At 39.7% G+C, this 25826-nt stretch overlaps 1 protein-coding gene across 2 annotated transcripts in view; it reads left to right on the forward strand.

Annotated features, from left to right (window-relative positions):
• RAB3C (RAB3C, member RAS oncogene family) overlaps positions 1-25826 on the forward strand; it is a 212632-nt gene that overhangs the window by 25846 nt on the left and 160960 nt on the right. For both annotated transcript variants that reach the window (XM_073680278.1, XM_073680277.1), the window contains exon 2: positions 5593-5820. In XM_073680278.1, the coding sequence (XP_073536379.1) occupies positions 5593-5820 (228 nt within the window). The remainder of the gene's footprint in view (positions 1-5592; positions 5821-25826) is intronic.

The following is a 25826-nucleotide window of genomic DNA, read 5'->3' on the forward strand; positions in this document are numbered from 1 at the left end:
CAAAAATCTGCTGACAGATTCCCTTTAAAGGGTTTTTCCATTAGAACTGATTCATAAGAACTTTTCCATTCCCCCTGGACCTTGAAAATAGGGGTCTCCCTTTCAAAACCACCCTGTATGAGAGAAGCAAAGAGCTGCTAAGTAAGAATGGTCTCACATAACAAACCAATTGAAGGTTTTGTCTCTAATGGGATTTAAAAAAAAATTGTTAAAAATATAACAAATATAACAGAATATAGAAATTCATATCACTCCCCAATTTTCTACATTTAAAAAATTCTAGAAAAAAAATAAATAAAAAGGACATATTTGATATCTAGACATATTTATTTCTGTAAAAAAGTCTGATTTATCAAAATACAAATTTATTTAACTCACATGGTAAAACACCATAAAGCAAAAAAATGTAAGTGCCAGAATTTCTGTTTTTTAGTCATTATGCAAAAAAAAAAAAAAAAAAATGCAATAAAAAGTGATTAAAATGTCTCTATTTCTGTGCATGTTATTTTTTTTATCAGATTTTTTTAGGTCAGTAGGACCCAAAAAGGAACATTTTTCAATGTATGAGCAATTGAGCACCTATTGTATGTAGGATTAATTGCAGATGCGAGTCAAAGTTCTTACTTGGCATAAAGGGACAAAAGGACAGACCTTTTTCTAACAATCTGATTTCCTCAGTACTGAAAATGTTTATAGAGAATTTGAAGGTTTTTATGGGTTTTTGAGAATCTATTGTAGTACAGGTTTCTTTTTTGCATGGTTTCCTGGACCTGATGAAGTGAACTGTTCTTGAAACACATCATCCTGGAAAAAATATTTGATCCACCTTAGTATATCTGAACGTTCCTGACTTCCTGCGGGCAGCGCATCTTACTCCAGTGTGTTGTTTTCATACAATTCATGCTGTGCTATTTTGATGGTCTTCATCTACTGAGATCTATAGCATTGTCATACGCCTACACAAGTGTTGTGCCTAAGTACGCACAACAAACAGGTGAGAAGACCCCTTTACGCTAGGAACGTATAACACTGTTCCTTGTATGCTACCTTCTGGTGCACCTTGTGTTTTATTTATATTTGTCTATTTTAGTAAAATACTTTTACTCCTCATAAAATGACAATTCTGGACCATCTTTTTTTCACAACTCTGGTCTGTGCCTTTCCTCTGTTATCCCTACTAGAAATCAATCAGTTGACAACTGGGTGTTACCATATTCCTTGTCAAAGGGGTGTATTACTATCTAGTCTGACACTATCAGTATGATTGGACAGCGCCAAACCATGAAGGGACACATCTACAACTGGTAACACCCAGTTGTCAATTTGTTCATATATTTCTAGGAGGAATTGCCAAGCAATGTAGAGCTCTGAGATCCATGATCCAGAATTGCTATTTCATGGGAGATACAATAATTTACCAAAATGGAGAAAGTCCTCTCTATCAAATGATTCCATCCCTACAAGAGCCCACAGTCCTTACAAGCCAGAAACTGCACTAGTAATTCCAGTCCTGCATCACCAATGCCGTTTTGGGGATTATAATTGTGGAAGGGCCTTTGGTGGCATCTTGGTCATTTGACCAAATGTCCTTCAGCCTGTGTGAGTATGGAGGAGCTGAAGACGAGGAAGGAGACTGGTATGTCCTCTAAAGTGTGTGTATGTATAGCACACTGTTTCTGTATCATGGAGTGTGTGTAAGATGCATTGTGTGTGTATGTGCAACATGTAGTATGTGTGTGCTTGTGTATGTGCAACATGGAGCATGTGTGTGCCTGGAGGAACTGAATAGAGCAGAGCCTGGGAAGTCCTCTTCAGTATGTGTAACACGCAGTGTGTGTATATAACTAAACAGAAGAGAGCTTCTTATGTCGTTTTGCTCTGTATCTTTGTGTACTTGTGTATAACATGCAGTATGTGTAATGTGCAGTGTGGAACATGCAGTGTGTGTAACAGTGTACTGTGTGTAACATGCAATGTGCAATATGCAGTGTGTGTGGTACTTTCAGTATGCATGTAATGTGTTCAATCACCCAACTAATAATCAAGATTTTCATTCTGGAACAAAAATCCTTGTTCTCAGCAGCACATCGCCCGGAATAAACAGGAAATGTGCTACAAAACCATGATGTTGTATGGGGCAGAATTGGTGGTCGTTCTGCCCCCATCATACTTCTTCAGCCGGTGTAATAGGCCGGTAAACAAGCGCTGAATGACTTGAATATTGTTGATTGTGCTCGTCTAACGGTCTGAAATCAGCTAATGTATGTGTGATGGTGCAATATGTTAGCATTTGGTGCCTCACATATAATTTTTGCCGAGAGCCACGCTTTGTCTAAACCCAGCTCTGTGTGGGGGGGTTGGGCCAGGAAGAGGGCAGTTGCCAAAGTCTATGGGGCTGCAAATTTTGCCAGACCTCCGCATCTCCCACGCTGACTTCACTATCAAGTAATCAACATCTACAGGAACCATTTCTTCTTGGAGCGGCGCAATAAATACCCACCTGGAGCTATGTAGAGCGTATCAGGTGAGATGTAATTGACTGCATAGGCAGTGACCTAAAAGACAAAGCTCAGCATAATGTTGCAAAGTGCAACAGCCGGCAACAAATTCATCTGTTGTACTCTGCATAAGCAGAAAACAAGATGACAGAAGAATAGCAGCTAATGAATGAAGACAGTATTGAATCAAGTGCAGTGTAAATACTGTCTTCATTCATTATTAAGAGCGGCTGTTAGAGTTTTAAGCTTTTTCTACCCTCTATGGATTGGGTTAGGCTTAGGAATAGGGATAGAGTTAGATCTAGAGCTAGGGTTAGACTTGGGGATAGAGTTAGATCTAGAGCTAGGGATAGAGTTAGATCTAGGGCTAGGGCTAGAGTTAGGGCTAGGGCTAGGGATAGAGTTAGATCTAGGGATAGAGTTAGATCAAGGGATAGATCTAGGGATAGGGATAGGGTTAGATCTAGGGCTAGGGATAGAGTTAGATCTAGGGCTAGGGATAGGGTTAGATCTAGGGATAGAGTTAAATCTAGGGCTAGGGATAGAGTTAGATTTAGGTCTACTGTTAGGCTTAAGAATAGATTTAGTGTAATAAAATGTTACTTAAAAAATATAACAAAAAATATTACAACATATAACTTTATTTTTGAAATTGTCAAAAAATAAAAAAAAACTGTGGTCAAAGTGAAAATATAATTGCATCAATATTTTACTTAAATTTAAATACTGGACTCCTGTAAGGGACTCAGGGAGTGCGAACAGTTCAAGGGCTGGGGGGAGGCCTCTGCCATTATTGCACTATTTTGAACATGGTGAAAGTACTTCTACATGTTGGAAACAGGATCAATATCTCACCCCTTTGAGTATTGTAACATGTTCCCTCCATCTCTCTGTCAATACTTGTTCTAGCGTATGGTTTACATTTTCATATCCTCCTCATATTTGTCCACTTCAGCACATAATAAAATCATATTACACATTTATGTTTTTCATTGCTTCCATAATTTAGTGCTTTACTGGTCGTGTGGTATTTCCAACTCGCTATGTGTTTTCCTTCTTGAGTAACTCTATTACTATCAATGTACAAGTCATCCGATATTATGACACATGTTGTTTATCATAAGTCAAGACCATTCCAGGAAATAGATACACGTCAACATTTGGATGTGATGCGATTCTGATTATGTCTCATTTGGTTCCATCAATAATTATTTTTAGTGTATTATAACGGATTGCAATCTGTATTGATTTTTGAACAAATATTGTATTTATAGGAATGAGAGATCTAGAATTCTTGTCATTTAAAGTCATTAGACCCTTACCAAGGTTTATAGCTATAGTACAAATGGTGTAAGGTAATGAATTACATTTAAAAAGCACCAAGGAGAACTTAAAGTGGTTGTCCAGGACTACATTATTGACCAATCTTTAGGATAGGTCTTTAAAGGGAATCTGTCTTGTGAAAAAATGCTATTAACCTGCTGATAATCTGCAGGTTAATAGCGTCTGAACCTGCCCGGCGACTGCACTTTGAGCCCCGATGCCAGGAGGAAATTAACTTTATTCCTCCCAGGAGCGTTTGGCATTCAGTCATAAGAGTGGCAATGGCGGGGGTTCAGTCACTGCTCTGTATATAGAGAGCGGCGGCTGTAAACGCGCCTGCTCACTGACTGATATCGGCCCAGCATTAGTGCTGGCTGTCAGTCAATGGAGAGATCGCGGTTACAGCTACTGCTCTATATACAGGGAGCGGCAACTGAACCCGCACTGGCACCACCTCCATGACTGAACACCAAATGCTGCAGTGGGGTTAACAAAGTTAATTTCCTCCTGGCATCCAGGCTCAAAGTGCCGGCGCCGGGCAGGTTCAGACACTGTTAACCCCATTAGGTTAATAGCATTTTTTTAAAATGACAAGTTCCCTTTAATATCAGATGGGTAGAGGTACGGACACCTGACATCCTCACAATCAGTTTTTAGCAGGTCTTGCAGAGTTACAGTACTCAAGAGCAGCCAGTGCACAGTGTTCTGAGCTGTAGTTTTCTGGCTACATGTACTGTGTATATTTTGGACCTAACAACTGATGGTGGGGGTACTGGTGATGGATCTCCACCAATCTGATATTATTGACCTATTCTATTGATAGAGTGATTATGATATTTATAAACTTTTATATTTCTTTTTTTAAGCATTAGGGTCCATCTTGCCCTCCATCCATAGAGCCCTGTTTTGCTCAATTTTTTCACTATGCTGTTGGTTAAAACCATCACTCCAGATGTCTCCAGCCCAGGCTGAAGTGTTTTGGATGTTACATGTGGTTTCTTTGCCATATTCTCAACTAATTTTTGTAGAGTTCACTCATCAATTCTCCTCTTTCCACCATGTCCTGGAAGGATCTTAACTATTCCAAGAGAAGAAAAATTCCAAGGTCTTTAGAGATGGTCTTGCACCCTTTAGATTGCTTGTGCTTGGTGGTAATAGCATTCTTGGTCTGCTGAGACTGCTCTCTAGACTTTGCTATACAAATATCATTTTTAAGCAAAAGAGCTACCATTCATAGGTTATCAAAACAGTTCCATCGAACACTATATTTCTGGAGATATTTTACATGATTTTCTTAAATGACCTGTGATTTGCCAGAAATATGTTTTTTTTTTACTGATGTTCTCTTCTCCTGAATCAAGCATTGCTTTTCTTTTCTTCTTACATCTCCCAGTTCCTGAGATATCAATCTCTCTGTAAATCTATTCTTGTTAACCAACTGGTTGTGGTTCTCAACTCTTCTCTGTGGTCGTCTTCTTGAGGACCACACATAGTTGGCTAATAAAACTAGGTTTATATACATGGAATAGAGGGCCATATCTTAGGTGCATAAACAAAAATTCTTTGCTGGAAAAAAAAAAGTTTTGTAGCGCAGTGAATTTGTCCTGACCAACAATTAGGTCGATGCAATCACACCAAAAAGAAAAATGGCAAAATTGTATAGCTAAACATGTCTAATTGAGGCTTCCAAAAAATATAGAAAACAATCAAAGGATACAGCGTTTACAAAAAGAAGACCTCATAGTAATAAGTACAACTCTTTATTTTCCAGATGGCGTCTGTACAGGACTCCAAATATGGACAGAAAGACACGTCTGATCAGAACTTTGACTATATGTTCAAATTACTCATCATCGGAAACAGCAGCGTTGGCAAAACGTCCTTCTTGTTTCGCTATGCCGATGACTCGTTCACGTCCGCTTTTGTGAGCACGGTTGGGATAGATTTCAAGGTGAAGACTGTCTTCAAAAATGAAAAAAGAATCAAGCTGCAGATCTGGGTGAGTTATACTCATCGTCTTCCATTGAAAAATTGCTGATTCATATAAAGGCTGTGGAAATGTGAAAAAACAATCCGATAAAAGGGACAATTCAACTTGAATGTTGACTAGTAAACCAGACACTGAAGAGCGACACAAATAAATCATCTGACTGGGTTACATTCAATAGCCCGTTCATAAATCCACAATAAATAATGCATGCCGGCATTCTTCATATTTCATCAGGTAATGCAGGGCTCGTAAAGCCAATGGCTGATAAGAATCACAATTACCATTGAGAACACTTAGACTGATACATTTTGTGAAACGGCAACATAAAGGCATTAAGCTGTTTCAGTGTCTGCATAATAAACGTCAGGGCACATTGTGGCGTCTGGTTGTATCCCATGTTTGTGTGCATGACCGTGGCTTAAAGGACTATGTAGCTGCACAATAGATTCATTAATATTTAAAGAGGACCAGTCACCACTCTTAAAATTTCTGTTATAGTAAATACTTTCATCTTCTAAAAACGACAATCCTGGAGCATATAGTCACGGGGGTGTCAGAAGTGACAGACAGTCGCACTGCAGTTGGTTGCAGGAGATCTCTTTGTTTGGCATTACAGACACCTTAGAAGTTGTCTCTCTAGGACCCAGCGGCTACCTTCCTCTTGCTAATTAACACTCTGGCCTGGGTGTATAAAAACCTGCTGTTTGCTAGAGGGAGGTGCCGGCGATACTCACATGACTCCTCGTGAAGGCTTGTAGCAAGTGCAGTACTTCTTCCTCTCTTTAGCTAAGAGGACGTGTGTTCATCTCTCTGAAGTCGAGTAAAGCTAAGCTATCATCCCTTGTTTGTTCCCCCTAGTTGTCTTTAGTTGTCAGTGGGGATCAACTAGCGCTCATCCCCTCCCTTCCCTAGCCAGGGCCAAACGCCAGGGAAAGACAGGGCGAGGTTCCTGTGTGGCGATTGGTGCGGGACCAATATAGGGATGTTAGGGGAGAGAGGGTGATATAAGCTCAGCCTTGGAGGTCTCCACTAACCCCTTTCCTTAGAGTCTGGGCCCCCTTTTCCCCCTTCCCTTTGTTTTGCCCTTAGTCTTTCCTACATCTTGCGTGACACATATGTCCTTATGTTATTCCTCCTGGGAATGTTTGAATAAATTAACTACTGATTGGGCGTTACCAGATGGAGGCGTCTCCTTACACGTTCTGACACTATCCAATCAGGGCATTATCAAATTCGCTCTGTAGACAAGGTTAAATGGAGACCCCAAATTGAGATTTCCAGAATGAATAATGGAAGGACAGAACACTACAGAATTTTAAGAAATGATGCGCTTTAAAATATACTGTGACCATTCCCCAACCATTACTTTTTTTTTGTTTTGTTTTTTTATAATTTCCTCTTTAGTTATAAGAATGAATAGAAACTTTCTACTGGGGAAACCCAGTCCTCCATGGCTACCTATCCCTGCTATGACCCTTCATCCTATAGCTGCCCATTGATTGATGTATTGATTTTTTTTTTTTTGCAAGATGACCAGTCAATCTAAAATGTTTAAGGGCTTAATTTGCCACCATATTTTGGGGTTTAACCTTTACAGTTAAGGTCAGAGTGATTATATAACATTAGTGACCACCAATATGACTTAAAACTGACCTGAGATATAAGTTTATAGCGCCACTAACTGGTGAAAATGCGTCAGCTGTAAAGTACGGCTGACACCCTTCTGCATCAGCCACGATTGGTGTTGGCACCGACCATTGCCTTTTTACCCTTTAGATTCTGCTGTCAATAGTGACTATGGCATCGATGGTTAACAGAGTGTAGGGGCCCCCTCTTTAACCCCATCGGCACCCTGAGATCATGATTGTGTGGTCCTGATGTTTGCCATGGCAGTTCATGGCCAAATAACGGCCTTAGAGTCTGCCGGCTATAGTGACCTGTTCAGATGCTAAATGGTAAAAACATTTTTCTTTCCTGTCATTCCACTTTGCATTAAAGGGGTATTCCCATCTACAAGATCCCAGTATGTAGTAGGTGTAATAATAATATTAGCAAATAGCATCAATTAGAAATGTGTTATAGTTCTTCTGTTTATCTATATCACGTCCTCCATGTGCAGGGCATTGCAGTAGCTTAGGTATCCATGGTTACGACCAATAAGAACTAACTAACTGTCACTACGTCAGTGGTCGATACCATGGATACCTAAGCTACTGCAATGCCCTGCACATGAAGAAAGCGACATAGCGAATCAGAAGAACTGTACTACATTTCTAATTGGAGGTATTTGCTAATATTACTATTATTACACCTACTACATATTAGGATAACATCTTAAAGATGCGACTATCTCTTTAAGCTTTTACATTGACTTTGTGGTAAAAATGTAATTTTTCATTCCTGTCATTCCACTTTGTGTTAATTACTGTAGAGTTAATAAACTACCTGACAGCAGTTTTGAATATGTTGAGGGGCGCTGTTTGTAAAATGGTATCACTTTGGGGGGTTTTCCAATATGCGGGACCCCCAAAGTCACTTCCAAACTGAATAGGTCTCTATAAAAATAAGTTTTCTAAATTTCCTTGAAAAAAAATGAAAAATTGCTGCTACCTTTTTAAAGCTTCCAACATCCTAACAAAATAAAAACATGTTACAAATGGTGCTGACGTAAAGCCGACATGAGGTAAATGTTATTTATTAACTATGTTGTGTGGTATGACTATCTGGATTAAAGGGATAATCATTCAAAGTTTGAAAATTGCTAATTTTTTTTTTAGAATTTTTTGTCAAATTTCCAATATTTTTATAAATAAATGCAAAACATATTGACCTAAATTTACCATTATCAGAATAGTCACAAAAAACAATCTCAAAATTGCTCGGATACACAGAAACTTTCCAGAGCCATTGCCACAGAAAGTGACACATGTCAGATTGGAAAAATTGGTCACTAAGGGATTATGGTGGGATTCTCTATGTGTGGCAATCTAAGGTATTGATTTTTACACCAATTTTTCATTAAGAATTGATTTTTAGGACCTGATGCATCTTTCTTCAGTGAGTTCACAAGCATACAGTATGTCTGTCCAGCATTTACTCTTAAAGATCCATATACATTTATATATGCTTCCCTCATCTAAATTCCACCCAGGAATAGATTTAAGAGTAAAATAAACCTGTCTGCAATAATAATGCCAATCTTTGATTCATGCTGCCTGTGGATCGGGTAGAATTAATCAGTCTACAGGTTCCCTTTAAAGTTTTACAGAAGTCGCTGTCACAGGATTTAAGGGATTGGAGCTAGCAGAAGACAAGATCTTCACGCATTGAACTCTTGGCTCAGGGTGTTTTCTATATTCCACAAGGAAAATAGACAAAAGACTTGCATTTCTATCCACTATTAATAGCTGAAGGTCTCAGAGGAGTGGAAATAATGGTTTGGGGGAACTGTAATCTGAGGATTTTTAAAAGTAGAAAACCTCATACGTACTTTCGCAAAATACAACTTTCAATTGAAATCCAAAGACTTATTGGACTAACCTGATTGAATCCTTAGATTGATAGAAATTCCTGAGAATTCTACAGTTTCCAAACTGGACAACTTATAAACATCCTTTAGTTGAGGGAAACTTTCAATAAAACTGGATTGATCAACGCTGATTACTTTTTTCAGGATATGGGAAGGGCTATTTTGTGTATTTTATCTTTTTCCATTGCCCATTATTTATTTATGACTAATACAACATCCCCCAGAGACTCATTTGTGGTTTCCTTTCCTTTAAATTAAACAGTCATCAATTGCACAATTTATTAATAAGAGACATTTTCAGAGCAAAATCAATCAAGGAATAAATCAACATGTCCTTTATTCCTATTTAATGTGAGTTGGGCAATATCTATAACGTTTCATTGCTGTTGCCCTCTGATCGCATTTCCTCTGTGATTTCATCCTTTCTTCTACAGTCTTAGACAGATCAGAATATTGAACTGCAATAAATTCAGATTCTGCCTGTCAGCCCCAACTTATCTAATTGATTACAGACTTCACCTTTGTGTAAGAAAATACCAATTATAATAATTGCATTAAATCTAAAATTGGAGAAACATCACACATAATAAAATAAAGCGGAAAAGATTTAATGTTCCTTCACAGCCTCATGGAAATAAGCATATTGCAAAGCATCTACCACCTTAATATGGCAGCCAATGGTTATTACAATTTGTCAGATACAAAATTGTGCTATGTTTGACCCCATACTAAAGGGGTATGCTCAACTCAGACATTTATGGCATATCTGAAGTTTCAATGGACCCACAACTCTATCAAGAAGGGGGTCTTTCCATCCCATCTCCCCTCATGAGGTGGCTGCCGCATCAAGATGAAGAATGAATGGAGAGGTGGGCTTGCATCGGCAACATTCTCTCCTTGTAGAGGACTTCTTCAGATGTTAAAAGAAAAGTGAATTTGAACATCCCCTCTAACACCTATAACAAATTTATGGAAAGTGTTATGGTCTGTGATGGGAATGTCAAATTTAAGAAGTCATTCTTTCCTAGAACCCAATATAGGCTTTTGTGCGAAATTGGGAGTTCAGTACAGTACGGCACTCTATCGAAACCATATTGGGGGCTGAACAAAGGTTGATCTGTGATAATGTGTATGAGGCGTAAGGCTATGGCTGTAGGGTAACTTATAGGCTGCTAGTTATGATATAATTCAGGTATGACCATGGTTGTATGATGATGGTTGCATAGTCAACTGCAATTTTTTTTTTCTGTAAAGAAACTGTAAAGTTTCAGTGATTCCAATATGTTACCATGATTTGTTATAGAACCACGTCACGCTGTGTATTCCTTTCCTAGGGTTGCAGAAACATAAACATAGAATAAAGATGTAATTGTATCCAAATGCATAATAATTAGCACTTCTGGATGAGAATCACTGTCGTTTGTGCAGAGGTGTGATTTGGAGATCTTTACTTTAAAGGCAAAATCTATCTAAGGGAACTTGACTGCTTAGTCCCCTAAGCATGTTTTTCTCTGAAATGTAGCAGCTTTTCAGATTCAGACTTGCATGGCTGAAATCATACTACATGCTGTCCATGGATTGGGTGGCATATATAGGCTGTCAAGTTTCCTTTAACCTTAGCCCCCAACCATAATGTGGTATTTATGCAACAAGGCTTTTCGGCCTCCTCAGGCTCCAGGATCTGATGCATTTGCAAGTAAAGGTCCCCATACACATTAGACTGAAGTTAGCTGAACCCACCATTATTGGTGGATAAGACAACAGTTTAATGTTTATCAAGGGGTCTGCCGACTGTTTCCCAGCAGATTATGTCAGGAGTGAGAAGAAGCCTGTACATTTGACTTCCAATGACAGATCTTTTTGTTCCTGGGAAGATAAGACGCTAGCACAAGAGTCTAGCAGTGGCTCTCTGAGGGAACTAAGATTCTAAGGGGCCGAATGCTAATAAGATAAAGTTTCGGTGGTATATTACTACCTCGAAATACATTAGTTAACTATTGGCTGATTTATCCTTTGGCCAACAGCTATCTTCCCCGACTTCACCCTACACAAGAACACTTGGCTTGGTGACCTGATGCACCGAGTCAAGTATTCTTGTGCATGGGGCAACAGCTATCTTCCCCGACTTCCCCATGCACAAGAACACTTGGCTCAAGCCAAGTGTTCTTGTGTAGGGTGAAGTCGGGGAAGATAGCTGTTGGCCAAAGGATAAATCACCCTAATGTATTTTGAGGTAGTAATATACCACCAAAACTTTTATATTATTAGCGTTCGGCCCCTTGAAATCAGTTTCATATGTTAGAGATCAAAATTAAATTGGTGATTACCAAAGTAGAAAACTGTAGGATTTGTTTTTAATTATAAAGGAGTTTTGACATTAGAAACATTTAGGACATGCTACTGTATGTGTTGAATAAACCATACATGTTAGTTAAATCAGTGAGGCTTTAACAGTTGGGTCTATATACACTTGGTTTGGCAAAAATGTTGTGGAAAACAGATTTAAGAGAGTGACAAATTTTTCAAGAAAAACATTGGCAGGGAAAGCCCTTACACCTATAAATTGCATCTCTAATATTATCAATTAATAAATTCATAATCCAATGTTGATTCCCAGTCATCACCTTACTCAGTATCAGCCAGGACCAGAGGTGCTGGTGCCTCATATCAACATGGCCTACTAGACCTTCTACCCATGTGTCAACCACTAGCTGTGACTTCAGAAACGTAGAGCATATTGGGGCCACTGGTTAGCAAACAGCAAGTCTTATTGATTCCCCAAATGAATAATTATGATGAAAAACTAATTTTTTGTAAGTTAATGTGTTTTTTCCCTTTTATTCACCCTGGGAAAGATTAATTATGTATTTGCATAGACATGGGAAAACTACTAATTTGCATTCCTTTTCGCAAGTAACTACTAGAACAGTTAATTTATGCAAATAGTGTGAATGAAATCCTAAAATCAGGTTCAAGGTTAATGATTATTTGGGTTAGATACCACATAAGTGTCAAATAATGATCACTACGCATATTTCAGGAATAATTTACCTGCTTCATTATGAATTTGCATATAGTTTTGCTAGAATGTGACCCCATGTTAATTATCTAAGAAATATATTATTCTTCAAAACACGTATAAGGTTTTATTGGTAAGTTTGGTATTCATGGATGTGTGGGGATCAGCATGAGAGAACAGCACTGGCTGAAAAGGTAAGGTTACTGAATGAGGGGCGCCATCTATTGAGAGTTGGTAGGCTCCAGTAAACACATAAGTGTCATGGTTGCACACTTTGTGGCAGCTGTTAATAGAAATTTTACCGACAGGCTTAGTGCCAGCCACTCCATTTGTCAGATCCCAGAGTTTGTCCTGGTCCTCACCCTTTTTCTCCTGGGATCTGGACTTATTCAGGGACACCTGGGCTGGGGCCAGTTGCTGACCGGTGGAGCAAGCTGGAGGAAAGAAGGGTTGACACACTGGGTCGAGAACAAGAAGTCACGTCAAGGACAAAATAAAAAACAAACAAATGGGTGGTCAAAATACAAGCCTAGTTCACAAAACGAGATAAAGCAGTAATACACGACAAGAACAAGAAATAGGGCTAGACTAGGTAAGCCAAACTTATTGACTGGAAGTAGAAGTCAAAGCTTTAAGGGTTTAAATAACTGTTAGCCCTATGGGGGCAAGAATTGACCCCATAACTTCCTGATTTAGTGGCAATAAAAGTCCCAGGAATAAAACAGGACTCTTGCTGTCACGTGTCGCCAGCAACAAAAAGGCAGAGGCACACAGCAGACGAAGCAGAAACAGAGGGGACAGGAATCGGCAAAGATGTTACAAATAAGATAGTCAGCTGGTTCAATGGCATTTTTGGGTTTGTGTAACTTTTTTCTAATGTGTATGAAAGGCACACAGTGTCCATTCAAAATAATAGGGTAGGTTTATTAATATTGCCGTATAGGGGTTGTCCCCTTTCCCTTATTTTTAGTTCACAGGCTTTTTTCTTGGCTATTGTTGCCTTTCCGTCATGGCTCCAGTATTTGTTGATCTGTTGCAGTGGTGATGATGTCATATCGACATTCCTGCAGTCAATCACGGAGTTCAGCCTATGTAAACAGCACGAGCCACTGAGCTCAGTGATTGGCTGCAGCACAGTCAACTTGACGTCATGGAGAGGCAGTACTGGACCCAGGCAGAGTAAGTACATGGGTTAAAAGTCACAGAAAAGGGACAACCTTTTTTAATAAAATAGAATTACAACGAGACTAGATGTGATAAATAAAATAATCAATACAGCTATTATAATCCATCATTTGCCAATATGTTATAATACTTGTGATATGTCACCTATATATCAGATTTATAAAATCATGTTTTGTTTCAGCTAAAAGAAACCAAGGCTGAGCCTGAAGATATTCTTAGAATGTTCTGTAAGATATTGTAATATAGATAAGATATTCTCACAGAAATGAGGCATCTCCAAGCCTCCTGTGCTAGAATCATCCTTGCAAACTAACAATTGTTATTCTTTCCCTTGAATTGTTGAAGTATTCGGGCTTGGCGTGAGCGTAAACTTTATGGCTTCGAGACAGAATTTTTATTTTAATACTGCACCTCTTTGCAACACGTCAGATCCCTCTCCCATGTTCATAGGGGTCAGGTACACACCTTTTATATTTTATCTTTATCTATCTCTTTTAATTGTAACTTTTATTCTAAATGCATTTTCCTTTTATTCAAATCACCTGTGAAGACGGATGTTTTGCTTGGAATACAGATTTCCGTGTCAGGTGCATCAAATTATTCAAAGTGGTCCATGCTGGATAATAAACTTGGCGCATCCATACACATTTTTGTCTCATTTTACACCACCTCCTGATTGGCTTACTTTAGACAAGTTTATTTGTGTCAAAATTTTGGTGCAGTTTGCCACACCCTAAGAAAAGTTTACTATTCGGCTAAGCCACAACCCCTTGTTGGGTGTGGTGCAAAAAGTATCCAAATCACTTAATAAATTAGGCACACAGCAGCAATAATGAGAAGGTGTACTAGGTTGCTCAAAATTTTTTATAAAAAAAGTCATAGAATGGGTGAAATAAAGATGTCTCCAAGGAATTGTTCTTGTTCTTATTGCCCCTACTCTATTGATTTAGCTTGGCCGTCCATTAACTTTGCTTTGTAGCAGCTAAAGTACGCACCTTAACACGAAACGAACATTTGGCGCTTGCTCTCTCTTCATAGATAAATATTACCGTTTTTTCCTCCAACATAAAACAGCTTCTAATACGACTTCTGCTCGGCTTGTCATGTCCACTTTACTAGATGTAGTTTATGATTTTTTTCTGCCATTTAGTTCATGTCATTCTATATTTTCATTCGAATGACTGAAGGAAAAATATAAAACGATCATGAAATTATGTGAAGGAACCTAACAAAACCAAAAAATGAAGCTCCTTGTGACAGTCTGTACTGGGTCAACGCAAGCTCCAGAAGTACAATCAGAGTAAAGTGTTTGGGACAGATTCCAGGCTTGTTGTAAGAGGGAGATTCAATTACACAGTGACAAACAATCTACTTAATAAATCTGGATACAAGAGAATATAAGGAGATTGATGGTGGTTATATACAGAGGTCAGACGGAGAGAGCGTCTCTTTCATACACAAATAAGTCATTGTTTCAATGAATAGGATATTTGAGGTATATGAAGGTGGAAGTGACGAGATAGTGAGAAGTAGATGGCTATTAACTGCCATTTGGGATATATTTATAGAATATAGGACGTAGTCATCAAAAAGTGAGACGACAGTTCGAGGTTTAAAGCAAAGCTGTCACAGCAGGCGGCTAAAAGAGAAGATTTGTCTCTCCCCTTATTGTCTCTATCAAATCTCCCTCCCAGTAAAATAAAATTCTAGTTAATGTAAAGAATAGCTCAAAATCGTCTCTCCAGGCTCAGACTGGCCCACAGGAGAACAGGAGAATCCTCCGGTGGGCTCCTATGCAAGACTAAGCCACTTACCCCCAACGCGAGCAATAGTTGACCAATACATTAATTCACTATGTACAGACAAAAGCAGGATCTCCTCATTCATTCAGCAAACTACCTAGTTTATTTTTTATACAGAAGCAGAAGTAAATTTGTGAAGAGGGTAATAAAATATTTGCATGAAGCTGAACAGTGAGCTCCCCAAGTCAATGTTATTGGTGGGCCCTTGCCAACCCAGTGTCTCACGCTCAACCACATCACTGGCCAACTTCTTAGAGCTCCAAAAGTAGCAATGAAAAATGTATGGGTTCGTCTTTTTCTCATGTCCCATATATAACACAGTGTACTTTTATTGTGTGGGGAAACTGTTGGGTCCACATGATGCGTCTTGGCATTGGCTCCTGGGTCAGACATTTGGCACTAAAGTAGTGGGAAAAATAGTGAATGTTTTACACTACTTTTATGAAATAGTAAATTTATAAATGTAAGGCACACCATATTTGCACTATAATTTACTTGACTTATTTGACCCTTAGGCACGTTTCAAAAGTGGTTCTAAAAGAGGACAGATTTAGTGGAATGGGCATGGCCAACAGCAAATTTCTAGAGCTTTAAGCCAGACTATGGTAGAAAAAGGGGTTCAGAAGTAGATTTTTTTTTTCTAAACTGAAGCCATCAAATTTATTGCACATCTGAATAAATTAAAAGACTGTCATTGTTAATATTTTTGATAGGCATTAGTGTTGAGCGAGTATGTTCTGTTAACCCTTTCGCCGAGTATGCTCGGGCCGAGCTCCGAGTATTTACAGCTGCTCGGTGATATGGTTAAATCGCTCCCGTGTGCATGATTTGCAACTGTTTGACAGCTTTAATACATGTGAGGAATGTCTATTTCTTAGACATTCCTCACATGTAATAAAGCTGTCAAACAGTTGCAAATCATGCAAGTGATTCAAACAGATCACCGAGCAGCTGTAAATACTCGGAGCTCGGCCCGAGCATACTCGGAACAGAACATACTCGCTCAACACTAACGAGGAGAAATGTAAGGTCATACATATGGGAAGGAAAAATGGAAGTCACCAGTACTCACTGAATGGGAAATCATTGGGGAATTCAGAGATGGAGAAGGACTTGGGCATCTTGATTGATAGCAAACTAAATTGGAGTGCCCAAAGTCAGGCCGCTGCTGTAAGGGCAAACAGGGTAATGGGATGTATCAGAAGTGGTATAGCTGCAAAGGATGAGAACATTGTTCTTCCACTGTACAAAGCACTGGTCAGACCACACTTAGAATATAGGCCAGGGAACTATAGGCCGGTGAGTCTGACTTCTATACCAGGAAAGATCTTTGAACAAATTATTAAACAACATGTATGTAAGTACCTGGATAAGAATGAAGTGATTAACCAGAGTCAGCATGGGTTTATAACTAACAAGTCATGTCAGACTAACTTAATTTCCTTCTATGACAGAATCACTGACTGGGTGGATCAGGGAAATGCTGTAGATATAGTATATCTTGACTTCAGCAAAGCATTTGACAAAGTATCTCACACCATCCTTATTGAAAAAATGACCAAGTATGCAATGGACCAGGCAACTGTTAGGTGGATTCATAACTGGCTTAGTGATCGGACTCAAAGGGTGATTGTAAATGGCTTCACATCCAGCTGGATGAATGTCTCAAGTGGGGTACCACAGGGCTCCGTCCTGGGACCTGTATTGTTCAACATCTTTATCAATGATTTAGATGAAGGAATTGAGGGTAAATTGATTAAATTTGCTGATGACACAAAGCTAGGAAGGATAGCTAATACTAGAGAAGAGAGAGAGAGGATTCAAAAAGACCTAAATAAACTGGAGCAGTGGGCAGCAACCAACAGAATGGTTTTTAACAGGGAAAAATGCAAAGTACTACATCTGGGCAATAAAAATGAAAAAAGCATATACAGAATGGGAGGAATAGAGCTAAGCAACAGTACATGTGAAAAAGACTTAGGTATACTAATAGATCATAGACTGAACATGAGTCAACAGTGTGATGCAGCAGCAAAAAAGGCAAATACAATTCTGGGATGTATTAACAGAAGCATACAGTCTAGATCACGTGAAGTCATTATTGGTCTTTACTCCTCTTTGGTCAGACCTCATCTGGAATACTGTGTACAGTTTTGGGCACCACATTTTAAAAAAGACATAGACAAACTGGAGCAAGTTCAGAGAAGAGCGACCAGAATGGTGACTGGTCTGCAAACCATGTCCTATGAGGAACGGTTGCAGGATTTGGGAATGTTTAGCTTGCAAAAAAGAAGACTGAGAGGAGACTTAATAGCTGTCTACAAATATGTCAAGGGCTGTCACATTGTAGAAGGATCATCTTTATTCTCATTTGCACAAGGAAAGACTAGAAGCAATGGGATGAAACTAAATGGGAGGAGACACAGATTAGATATTAGAAAAAACTTTTTGACAGTGAGGGTGATCAATGAGTGGAACAGGCTGCCACGAGAGGTGGTGAGTTCCCCTTCAATGGACGTCTTCAAACAGAGGCTGGACAGACATCTGTCTGAGATGATTTAGTGAATCCTGCTTTGAGCAGGGGGTTGGACCAGATGACCCAGGAGGTCCCTTCCAACTCTACCATTCTATGTTTCTACTGTGCTCAGTTATGGGCCCCAATATATAGAAAGGATATAAATGAGCTTGAAAAGGTACAAAGGAGGGCAACAAAATTAATAAAGGGAATGGAGGGACTGCAATACCCAGAGAGGTTGGCAAAACTAGGACTATTCAGCCTGGAAAAGAGAAGGTTGAGGGGGGACATAATAAATGTGTACAAATATGTTAGGGGACAGTATAGAGATCTTGCCCGGGATTTGTTCAAAAGGAGGGATATTACGGTAACAAGAGGGCATTCACTAAGACTGGAAGAGAAAAGGTTTCAGCACCAGCATAGGAAGGGGTTCTTTACAGTAAGAGCAGTGAGAATATGGAATTCACTGAGTGAGGAGACTGTAATGTCGGATTCACTACACCAGTTCAAGCGGGGACTGGATGCATTTCTAGATACCAGGCAGATTTCAGCATATACTTAAAAATAAAATAAAATAGTAGGTTGATACAGGGATTTATTCTGACTGCTGGTTTCAGAGTCGGGAGGGAATTTTTCCTCAGGTGAAGATTGGCTAAATCATTTGGGGTTTTTGCCCTCCTCTGGATCAACTTTAGCAATTACAGAACTAACAGGTCGAACTTGATGGACGCAAGTCTTTATTCGGCTTTGCAAACTATGTTACTAATAGGCATGTCTTTAATACTATATTAGGCTTAATATTGTCTCAGAGTAAAGGTGGCTCCTAAAAAGTGATTTTTTAAAAATTTACTTATCATCTAGACTTTGGAAAGTTAAGAATTTTCGTAAAATTATATTTTTGATAATATACTTCTAAAATACTTCTTTACCATATTTTACTTCCTCCTCCACCATTCGTTCTGGTGCACGGCTTTTTTTAATGCCCAGCTCATGCTCTTTTAGGAGCTGCTTTCAACTGCAGAAGTTGACGGTGTACTATATTCAAACATAGTACAGGAATTTCCCTGTCTTTTAGGGCGGATTGGTAGCAGAGAAGCTCAGACAGGGAAAGCCCCATACACAGATTGTTTGAATATAGTGCACCATCTTTTCTGAAATCTGATTCTAAAGGAGCATTAGGCGTTGAAGCAGCATGGTATAGTATTTGGGAGAAAAGGAAGCGAAATAAGGTTATGAAGTATATTACAAAGTTTGCTAATCAATTTTCTCAACTTATCTGCTAGGTTTTGCTTCTCTTTTCCTCAATCTTTATCTTTGTATTACCAGAAGACATGTCTGGCCACGTAACTCCCCTTCAGTATATAAGTGCCTTGTGAATGAATAGCAAAGTCTGCAATACATAGACCTGCCTTATTTGTTCGAGCGGCTGCTTGGCACCCATGCTCTATGACAGGGTACCCAACCACGTGGCTCACAGGCCTGTCTGCCAGATTGGTGCATTAGCATCAGGTCTAGAAAAGCAAACAGCTATGAAGAGCAGGTCTCCAGATGGATGATGACTTTTGTGAGTAGCCTCACATAGAAGCGCAGATTTGGATGTTTAGCTGGCAGTATCATTCAATCTCCAGCTTGATGGGTGTATGAATTTGGATGTATTAGTGTGGTGGAAGTGTTGGTGTAGACAATACTGAATGGGGGCAAGGTGGGAACCCATGGATATAAATATTCTTCCTTGTTGTGACAGGTTTGGCTGTCATACTAGTAATAGAAAAGCTTGCATTGTCTGCCAATGTGTGCTGTGCTCAGAAGAAACTACCTAGGTCTTGCAAAGAAAGAATTTGTTGCATAAAGTGGTGCCTTATTAATTCCAGTTTCCTTAAAGGTCTTTTTCAAGGTAATCTGTATGGTGAGAAGGAGGCATAGCGGTGCCTAACTGACTTCTCACCACACAGGTTCCTTAAAAAAGACCTTTAAGGGTTGAAACGTTGGGTCCATATATCTGTATTCTTATTCGGAACTGGAACGAAGAAATAATCAACTTTATGAAAATTCTTTTTTGGATTATTGTGCCGAAGATTTCCCTTCCATTGCATGGCTGTTATACTAGTAATGGGAAATCTGAGCATCACTACTGTGGAGGGAGGGGAGAGGAACGCAAGAGCTGAATGTCACTTCATAATGTGGCTCTCGAGGTATGAAAGGGTGGGGACGATTGCTCTATGACATCCATATCTAATAGGGCACATGGACACGGGTTATTATTGTAAGGTTTGGGACCTTTGTCAGAAAACCTGGTTAAGGAGCAGAGGAATCCCGCTGGGAAACAATATTCGATGCTGTCTACCAGTCTACCAATGTCTACATAAGTCTTGGCATTAGATTATAAGGTTGGCCAGTGCAATTTTATACTTCAAAAAAGCTTCAAAATGCTAACGCACAATGCAAACCAGCAATTATTTCTCCTTTGAGTCAGGATTCTCCATCTTTTAATCTTTATCTTATTTCTTCCATGAGACCTCGGACCTTAGGGATTTTATTTTTTCTTTTCTATATCACAGTGCTTCTGCCTAATAGATATGTTTTAGGAAATTCATAGACTACACGGTAGTAATGAAGTTTTCTCTGTCTTGTAGTGAGATACTTGTAAACCGGTTGCTAAGCTGTTGCCTAGCAACCTGTAATCTCTCGGGGAACGGCGGTACAAGAAAATAATTGTTTATTTACTGTACTCATTTCTCGGTAATATTTGTGTCAGTGTATTAGGATGGAAGAAGACCATCGATCCATGGAGCCATAATGTTTCGCTAAAATATAATTAACTCTTAAAGATAGAGCAAAAGTAGATTTCAAGCTTAATGCTTCAAAGAAAAGACTCAGTAATGTCATGAACCAGACGGGGCGCCATCGGCTTCCCTGGGGGGTCACTGGCAGCTCAAGAAAGTCTCAGCCTGAGATGCAGAAAATTACCCAAATATCTGTAAAATGTGCATTAATATCATCATGAGGACGACACATTTATTAAAAAAAAAAATGCCATCAAAAGGAAAGGGTTGTGATCAAGGGGAGAACATTTCCCGGCTTATTGTAGGATCATTTTATGGACAAGTTTGTGGAAGATCTGACAATAGGCGATGCAATGTTGGATCTGGTTGGAAATGTCACTGATCACCAAAACCTTGGGACGAGTGATCACAATATCATTTCACGCTCTCGAAACTGTAAAAAGACAAAAGTTTAGACATAAATAAAACCTCCATAAAACTTACACCTACTAGTAAAATGCAACCCAAAAGACAATGGCAGATGTTTTTTCACCATTTCCCCGCACTTCAGTCCACTAACTCCACTTGCAGTCTTTCATAGCTCAGAATAAATGCTCATTAAAGGGAATCTGTCACCCATCTGAGAGCATCGTGTGGGGGAAGAGGTTCCAGCAATGTGTCACTTACTGAGCTGATTGCTGTAGATTTTATAAAATCACAGTTTTGTCTGCTGCAGATCTAGCAGTTCTCTGAATGCTGAGCTCTGTATAACTCCGCCCACACCACTGATTGGCAGCTTTCTGTGTACACTGTGCATAGGCAGAAATCTGCCAATCAATGGTGGGGCGAGTTATAGAGAGATTAGTATTATGGAGAACTACATCATACCTCCCAACCCTCTTCGATCCAACAGGTGTGTTGTCCTTGGAGGTCCAGGATGTGTCCCAACATCAGCTGTGTCTGTGTCTTAAGGTCACAGATGCAGCTTTATATATTGATGGTGGAAAAAGCTGAAAGACGCTTCCTCCACAGCTCAGTCTTTTTAACGTTATATGTCGGATCCCTCCCTTTGATGCAGGCTTGCAAGCAGAGCCTGCATCTTTCCTGGCAGATGATGGCTGAATTATTCAGCCATTATCTGCCTCAGTCTCTGATAGCGGTATTTAACACGTGTCGGCAGGGGGCGCAACATTCCATTCACCCATTGGTGCGCCTGTGACATGATCACGGGGTGCCAATGTGATACAATGACAGCCGGGGGTCTGTTGAAGACCTCCATGCTTGTCATGATGATTCTCCTGTGAAAGCCATCCTGTAGCTGGCGTTCATAGGAGATTGTGATTTTAGCTATACATAGCTCAAGCGATCAGACTTTCACAGCTTCAAGTCTCCTAAGGAGACTAACAAATACGGTAAAAAATGAAAAAAAGTTTTTAAAAATATGAAAAAAAATTACAAAAGTTCATATAACTCCCCTTTGCCCTATTAGGCTGCGTGCCCACTATGCGTTTTTCAAGCGTTTTTGCCGCGGAATTTCCACAGCGAAAATGCTTAAAAAAACGCTTGGTAATACGTGACCCATGGTCCCCAATGATAATCCGCATGTGCTGTGCACATGCTGCGGAAATTTCCGCTGCGGATTATCATTGCGGAAAAATACGCAGCATGTCCATTAATTTTGCAGACACGCAGCGTAATCGCCGCCATTGACTTGCATTGGATCACGTGACATCCGCATCACTACATCTGCACATGCAGATATCACACGGTTCAATGTGCGGATGGTACCCAGGTCTGGAGAAGAGGAGACTCTCATCCAGACCTGGGTACCATAGAACCTGTTAAAAAAAGAATTTAAAATAAAAAATAAAGATTACACTTACCTTTCGATGTCCTCCCGGTGTTTTCTCCCCTCCATCTGGTCTGCTGTATGGGTCGCGATGTTGTGAAGGACCTGCCATGACGTCATTGAGTCATGTGACCTGTCACATGACTCAATGACGTCACCGCAGGTCCTTCACAACACCGCGAGCCGCCTAAGACACCGGATGGAGCAGAGAAAACACCGGGAGGACATCGGAAGGTAAGTGTAATCTTTATTTTTTATTTTTTACCATTCTTATTCTTTTTTTTTTTTTAACTAACTTGGTCACACTACTATAAATCCATGCCGGCTGCATGGATTTATATAGTGTGACCAAGTTGATAAGCACTTTCCAAGTGATGCTAAAATTGCTTGGAAAAGCGCTTGATAACCCGCATGCAGAAATGCATGCAAAAACACTTGACAAACGCTTCTACCTGGCGGGAAAAATGCATGTAAAAAACGCATGCATTTTTCCTGCCAGGGAGAAGCGGAAAAAATATGCAGCATTTCTGCATTGTGGGCACATAGCCTTAAAAATGAAACAATTAAAAATAATAAAAAATACTCCTATTTGGTATCGTTGCGTTCATAAAAGTCTGATCTATCAAAATATTAAATAAATGAATCCGATCGGTAAATAGAATAACAAGAAAAAAATCGAAACGCCAGAATTCGTTTTTTTTTTCAGCTGCAACATTGCAATAAAATTTAATAAGAGGCGATCAAAAGATTGTTACTATTGCAAAAATGTCAGCTCAGGGTGTAAAAAATAAGCATCACATCTCCATATCCTGGAAAATAAAAACTTTACGGGTCCTGGAAAATGGCACCTGCGTAATCATACTGTCCCAGAGTATCATATTGCCAAGTCAGATTTACCATATAGTGATCATGGTAAATCGAAAACCCAAAAAACAATTGTTGAATTGCACTTTTTTTTGCAATTTTAATGCAGTTGGAATTTTTTTGCAGCGTGACCTGTCACATGACTAAATGACGTCATGGAAGGTCCTTTTACACCACTGCGAGCCGCCGAAGACACCGGACGCACCGTACAGGAGACCGGGGGCCATCAGAAGGTAAGTATAATATTTTTTTTTATTTTAATTCTTTTTTAACTACAGGTACTATGGTACCCGGGTCTCGAGGAGAGTCTCCTCTTCTCCAGACCCGGGTACCATCCGCACATTGAATCGCTTAATATCTGCATGTGCACATGTAGTCATGCGGATATTAAGCGATTCAATGCAAGTCAATGGCGGGAATTACGCCGCGTTTCCGCAAAAATAATGGACATGCTGCGTATTTTTCCGCAATGATAATCCGCAGCCGAAATTTCCACAGCATGTGCACAGCACATGAGGATTATCATTGGGGACCATGGGGCACGTATTACCAAGCGTTTTTTAAGCGTTTTCGCTGCGGAAATTCCGCCGCAAAAACGATTGAAAAACGCATGGTGGGCACGCAGCCTTACAAGGATTCTTCTCTCTGCCCAGATCATCTGTCAGAGAAGAGCTTGGAGGCCCCTGTACACATTAGATGGTCAGCCAATCCCACCATAATTGACAGGTTTGGACAACTTTTATAGGAAGTATATGATCCCTGGGGACATAGTGATGAGGTGTTAAACTCACGCAGGCTCCAACAAAGTCTTTTCCCATTGTAGTGAGCTGAAAACAATGTGCTGCTAATCATGTTCTGCTTTCTGTTAATTGTCTGCAAAAATCACAGAGATCAGAGCAGATAATGATAGAGAAGGTTGTGGCTAAACAATGCCGGGTTCTCTGTGTTCAGGGAGAGCAAAGCAGGGCATAAAATTATAGTAAGGGAATACAATTAAAAATTGGCATCAGCTTTCTGCCATCAGTTATCATGCATGCCAGTCACTCACTAGCCGGGTGGCAAATCTAATCATAAGGCTGAGAATAATGCCATGTGTAACAGATGTGGTGTGTTCAGTACGTAGGCATGCATTGCTGGTTAGACTAGATTAGTGTTTTTTTGTTATAAACCCCATGTCTGATTATAAATTAACTTCGGGCCATTTTCGTTTTTGCGTTTTCGTTTTTTGCTCCCCTTCTTCCCAGAGCCATACCTTTTTTATTTTTTCGGTCAATATGGCCATGTGAGGGCTTATTTTTTGCAGGACGAGTTGTACTTTTGAACGACACCATTGGTATTACCATATTATGTACTGGAAAACTGGAAACAATTCCACGTGCGGTGAAATTGAAAAAAAAGTGCAATTCCACAGTTGTTTTTTTTTTTACCATGTTCACTGAATGCTAAAACTGACCTGCCATTATGATTCCCCAGGTCATTACGAGTTTGTAGATACCAAACATGTATAGGTTACTTTTTATTTAAGTGGTGAAAAAAAATCCACATTTTGATTACAATAAAAAAAAATGGCACCATTTTCCGAGACCTGTAGCGTCTCCATTTTTTGGGGTCTGGTGCCGGGTGAGGGCTTATTTCTTGCACGCCGAGCTGATGTTTTTATTGATACCATTTTGGGGTAGATAAGATATCTTGATCGCCCGTTATTGCATTTTATTACAATGTTGTGGCGACCAAAAAACCCCATAATTTTTCTCATCAAGCAGTTTACCGATCTGATTAATTCTTTATTTATATTGATAGATCGGGCGAATCTGAACACGGCGATGCCAAATATGTGTATATTTGATTTTTTTTTGTTATATTTTGAATGGGGCGAAAGGGTAGATTTAAACTTTTATTTATTTATTTTTTTTTTTATATTTTTAAAAACTTTTTTTTACTTTTCACTTGCTTCAATAGTCTCCATGGGAGACGAGAAGCTGCGATCATCAGATTGCCTGTGTGTAGCAGAAATGCTCACTTGCTGGGTGGCGCTCATAGCATTCTGGCAATGACAACCGCAGGGGTCTCCTGCATACCCCGGGTTGTCATGCCAATCCATCGGCGACCCACGGTCATGTGACACGGGCACTGATGGGCGGGACTAGTGACGTCCTTCTGCCGCGGCCATGTTAAATACCCCTGTCAGATCCCGATTCCACCCGCGGCTGTTAGGGGCACATGACAGCTGATCAGATCATTGCCGGAGCCCGCGCCAAAGGGAGAGACACGCCATGTGCCGTACATGTCAGTAAGGTGTTAAAGGGTTTGTCCATGTGACTGCAGACTTTTGAATCCTAACAGCATACGGTGTGCACACTTTCAAGACTCTCCAGTATTGCTCGTGTGAGCGAGCAGTCATGTGACCGCATACACTCCGACTAGACTTGCTCATCTCTTTTCATTACACTTCTAGTCGCCACATGATAACAAGTAGGTAAATCGCGTACT

Source organism: Phyllobates terribilis, unplaced genomic scaffold (assembly GCF_046119375.1).
Source record: "Phyllobates terribilis strain yellow unplaced genomic scaffold, ASM4611937v1 Scaffold_1__5_contigs__length_1240528914, whole genome shotgun sequence".
NCBI classification, from domain to species: Eukaryota; Metazoa; Chordata; class Amphibia; order Anura; family Dendrobatidae; genus Phyllobates; species Phyllobates terribilis.